The sequence below is a fragment of the Apaloderma vittatum genome, unplaced genomic scaffold (assembly GCF_000703405.1).
Source record: "Apaloderma vittatum isolate BGI_N311 unplaced genomic scaffold, ASM70340v1 scaffold30186, whole genome shotgun sequence".
Taxonomy (NCBI): Eukaryota; Metazoa; Chordata; class Aves; order Trogoniformes; family Trogonidae; genus Apaloderma; species Apaloderma vittatum.
The window spans coordinates 1-3,762 of record NW_009723811.1 but is presented as its reverse complement, the minus strand read 5'-3'; the positions used below and the strand labels follow the sequence as shown (position 1 = coordinate 3,762).

Genomic DNA, 3,762 nt, shown 5'->3' with positions numbered 1-3,762 from the left:
GCTGGGAACAGTCATGCTGGGGGAGGGGGGGATAAATTTCCAAGCTAGAAGAGGGAGAAAGAACAAGGGAACAACGTTTTCACACTTAGCAAAAGGTTAAAGGAAGAAGCGAGCGCTGCGAAGTCAGACGACGTTCTTGGTCAGCGTAAATCCCTCAAAAGATGGATCTAGACTAAGCCGGGCGCGACCTCGGTGTTGCCTCACGAGGGAACATCAAAACAGAGAGCCAGCACTCGAGCAAAGCACTGATTGCTAACAGACTGCTGCGGCTACATGCTACATCGACACAGTTTGGGGTTCTATCAACCTCCCCTCTCTCTCTACCAGCTGTCCCAGTGCAGGGGTCACAGTTTCTCTTCGCGAACTAGAGGTGTCGGGCAGCTGCGGGAGCCCCTAAAAAGGCTGGAGGACTCAGGGTTGGGGTTACACGAGCGGCAACGCAGCCACGTTACATCCACGGGCTCCTATTTCTTCCTGCCTCCTCTCTCCTTGAGCGCCAGGTGAATCAGGGAGCCGCTGGTCATGTTGTAATAAGCCAAGGAGTTCGAATCCTTGATGAAGATGCCCTGAGGGGGAGAAGAGAGGGAAAAAAAACCAAAACACACAACGGTCACAGTAGAAATCTTAATGTTCCCTTCAAAACGCCAGCAATGAAGCCCCTCCTGGCCAGGCTCTGGGAACAGGGTGACTACAGGATGCTGCAGGATTTAAAAAACACCAGAGAAATTTTTCGTAAACCAAAAAAAAAAAAAAAAAAAAAGAGTATAAATAGACAATATACACTATATACCTCTCCCAACATACACGTAGAGACAGTCACCACAACAAGAGAAGTCATTTAGGCTTCACTTTCCCCCCCCCCATCCTTTCTTTTTTTTTTTTTTTTTCCTCCTTACAAATCAGTTCGGCTTGTTTCTCACGAAAGGTTAACACATTATCTGCCCACAGATGAACTCCTCAGGAGCTAAGTGCACAAAGTTCAGTGCTTAGGCAGCAGGTTGTGCCTGTGCACATGCATGACTGGAAACGAGTTAGTAAAAAGGAACGGTGCCTTTCTGACAGCTCCGGCCTCAAGAGGAAGAGAAGGAGAGAAATCTCTTCCTTTCCATGTTCTGAAGTCTTTTCAGGGCTGCCAGGGTTTCGAGGTACTCTCACCCACCTTCCCACGGCAGATCCATGGGAGCAGACCACTGTGTTTAAATGTCTAAACTCCCCAGTAACGTAAAAAGCTGATTTTGGGGAAAGCCAAAAATAGCTTAGAGAACTCATCCGTGGCAGCGATGATGCAAAGATGCCACCTCTGAAGAGCCCGCTCTTGGGGTGCGACAGGCAGTTCTGTACACACGGGTGCTGAGAGGGACAGGAGAAACACTCTCGCTGCTCTTCTCAGCAGGGGCATCACAACTTCTCCTCATAAAAAGACAGTCTGCGCGTGAGAAAGCACTGAGGTAACAAACAGCACTCGAAGGGCTTCTAACCCACCTCATACTGCAGCTTCTGCTTCCCAGCCGGCATCCCTGTGGCCTCGTGGATCTTAACCTTTATAACAGACACCTAGGAAGAAGCAAAAGAGCTCGCTCAGGCTTTTCTCCCTCCCCAGCACCGTACTCAGCACCACTCCCCCAGCCCTGCGGGGGGAACAGGCTGCAGCTCAGGGCACGTCCAGAGTTTTAGAGCTCCAGGTCAACCGCTACTCGCAAAGCGAAGCAGCTCGGTAGGGAAATAAGACGGGGTAGAGGGCGGGTTAAAAAGCCACGTGCCTGGTCTGAGAGCGGCAGGGTGAACACCAACACTTGGCCGTTCAGCTTCCATTCCGTCTTGTCCTGCATGTTGGGAACCTGGACTTTGACCGTGACCGGACCCTAGAGGAAACAAAAGATAACGTCTCTTGCAGGCAAGGAGGCTCAGGACTACGATAAAAGAGCGGCAGACAAATTATTTATAGACACACGGCGGCAGACGAGTTACTTATTTCCAAAACCACCATCACCTAATCTCAGCTTTCTTGGTAAACACGCAGAAATGTATTTGCCTCAACGCTGAGAACTGCTACCAAAGCAAAACACCGAGTTGGATTTCTCTCATTAGTCCTTCCTCTTGCGTGCCACCCCTCAAGCATCCGCGCTACTAAGGGGTGAAACGGGAGACAGCTTCCCCGTGAAGACATCCAGGAAAACCATACGGCCTCCTCAGAGGACTGAAAACTCAACCCACGGTGACACCACACCTCAAGGAGGAATTCAGCCCAACCTCTCGTTCGTGTCGTTTTGGAATCTATCACATTACCGTACTATCAGGCTGATATTGATACATTAAATCTCCTTGCATCTTCAGCTTAACGGTCCTCTGCTGAAAAGCTCATTAGCAGCATTAGTTCTTTACATTACTGCAAACCTACCTCGCGCTGCCCTTAATTACAGAAGGGGACTGTCTCACTATGCGCTTGTGTGCAGTGCTGCACCTCTCTTCCCTGTAAAACCCTTCAGTTTGCTCAGGAAGGAGCCCCCTCAGAAAGTGTGTCCCTCACAAAATACTTTTTTTTTTCCTTCCACTTCGGGCTGCAGCAGCTGAACAGCCCAGTGGGGTCAGGACAAGCAGCCAGTCTGCACACGTACCTTGTTCCTGCGCAGAAATTCCTCCTCTGGAATGAGGCTGTCTTCGCTCTTCAGTTTCTTCGAGACTGGCTCATCCTCCATCGGTGGCGGCGGGTGAACAGGCGGCATCGGCGCCGGGGAAGGAACCGGAGCCACAGGAGGGGCAGGAACGAACGCTGAAAGAATATGACGGGGGACACAACACAAGCTGCAGTCAACCATTGAGTACACAGTAGACACTCCCCTCCCACAAAACAATTTTTGTAGCAGATGAAAGCTGAAAATAAACGCCACAATACACAGAAGTTAACAGGACCAGCAGTAACATGCACGCTTCAAACGTTAGGACATCTTTCACACTGGGAAACCGTCCAGGAAAAGACAACAAGTGGCAGAAGTGCTTCCTGCAGATCTTGAAAAAAAGAAAATGCTCTCGGTTTGGCATGCGGCAGTGCCAGCGCCGCGATTAAAAAAAGAAAAAAAGGAAGAATTATTTTTTACATTGTGCTTTTCAACTTAAAAGCACTTCATGCTATGAAGGAAAGGGGCCAGGCAACAGCTTTTCCTCCTGCAGCAATAACTTCTGCAACGAGCTGTCCCACCCAGCGGTAGTTCCTCTTTACTCTGGTTCCTTTTGGAACGCAGCGTGGATCCTTAATCTTCACCTGGGCAGGCTGCCCAGGGCATAGATGTTAAATGGGCGAGACAGTTCTCCGTATTTCAAACTGCAGGAGTCTCCAGCGTAAAAGCAGTACTGCTAGCAAAGTCACACCAAACACCCCCAAATTCTTTGCGATGGGACCGCAATGCCGATTACGTGCCGTTATGTGAAGCACAGGAGAAAAGAATCAAAGCTCGAGCCGGCGTTACACAGGAAGGAGCTGACAATTCACCCGAAAAAGATGAAGCCACTGACCTGTGGGCACGATCATGGGCGGCGGGCGGGGGCTCATGATGGGAGGAGCCGAGGGCGGCATGGGGACCACGTTGATGCGCGGGGTGTGGATGATGGGGGGCATGGGGGTGGCTATGACGGACCCCGGAGGCAAACGGACCACAGAGGTCATCGGAGGACGAGGCATGACCGGAACTGCTGAAACAACTGCGGCGCGAACAGGAGGGGGCATCTGGAGAGAAAAAGAGAGAAAGAGAGAAAGAAAGAGAGAAA

General features: G+C 50.7%; 1 protein-coding gene across 1 annotated transcript; it reads right to left on the bottom strand.

The window, feature by feature from the left end:
* Positions 1-464: 464 nt before the first annotated feature.
* Positions 465-3,721, bottom strand: LOC104276094 (splicing factor 3A subunit 1-like). The gene is made up of 5 exons (XM_009872263.1): positions 3,511-3,721; positions 2,616-2,770; positions 1,761-1,862; positions 1,483-1,554; positions 465-566 (listed from the first exon to the last, which is right to left on the bottom strand). Exons 1-5 carry the CDS (start codon positions 3,719-3,721, stop codon positions 465-467), a joined length of 642 nt encoding a protein of 213 aa, XP_009870565.1.
* Between the last annotated feature and the right edge of the window lie 41 nt (positions 3,722-3,762).

Coding starts and splice junctions, on each gene's coding strand:
- LOC104276094 (XM_009872263.1), bottom strand. CDS start 3,721: ATGCCCCCTCCTGTTCGCGCCGCAGTTGTTTCAGCAGTTCCGGTCATG. Junction 1,863..2,615: donor AATTTCTGCGCAGGAACAAG/GTACGTGTGCAG, acceptor TGTTTCCTCTAG/GGTCCGGTCACGGTCAAAGT. Junction 567..1,482: donor AGCAGAAGCTGCAGTATGAG/GTGGGTTAGAAG, acceptor TCTCCCCCTCAG/GGCATCTTCATCAAGGATTC.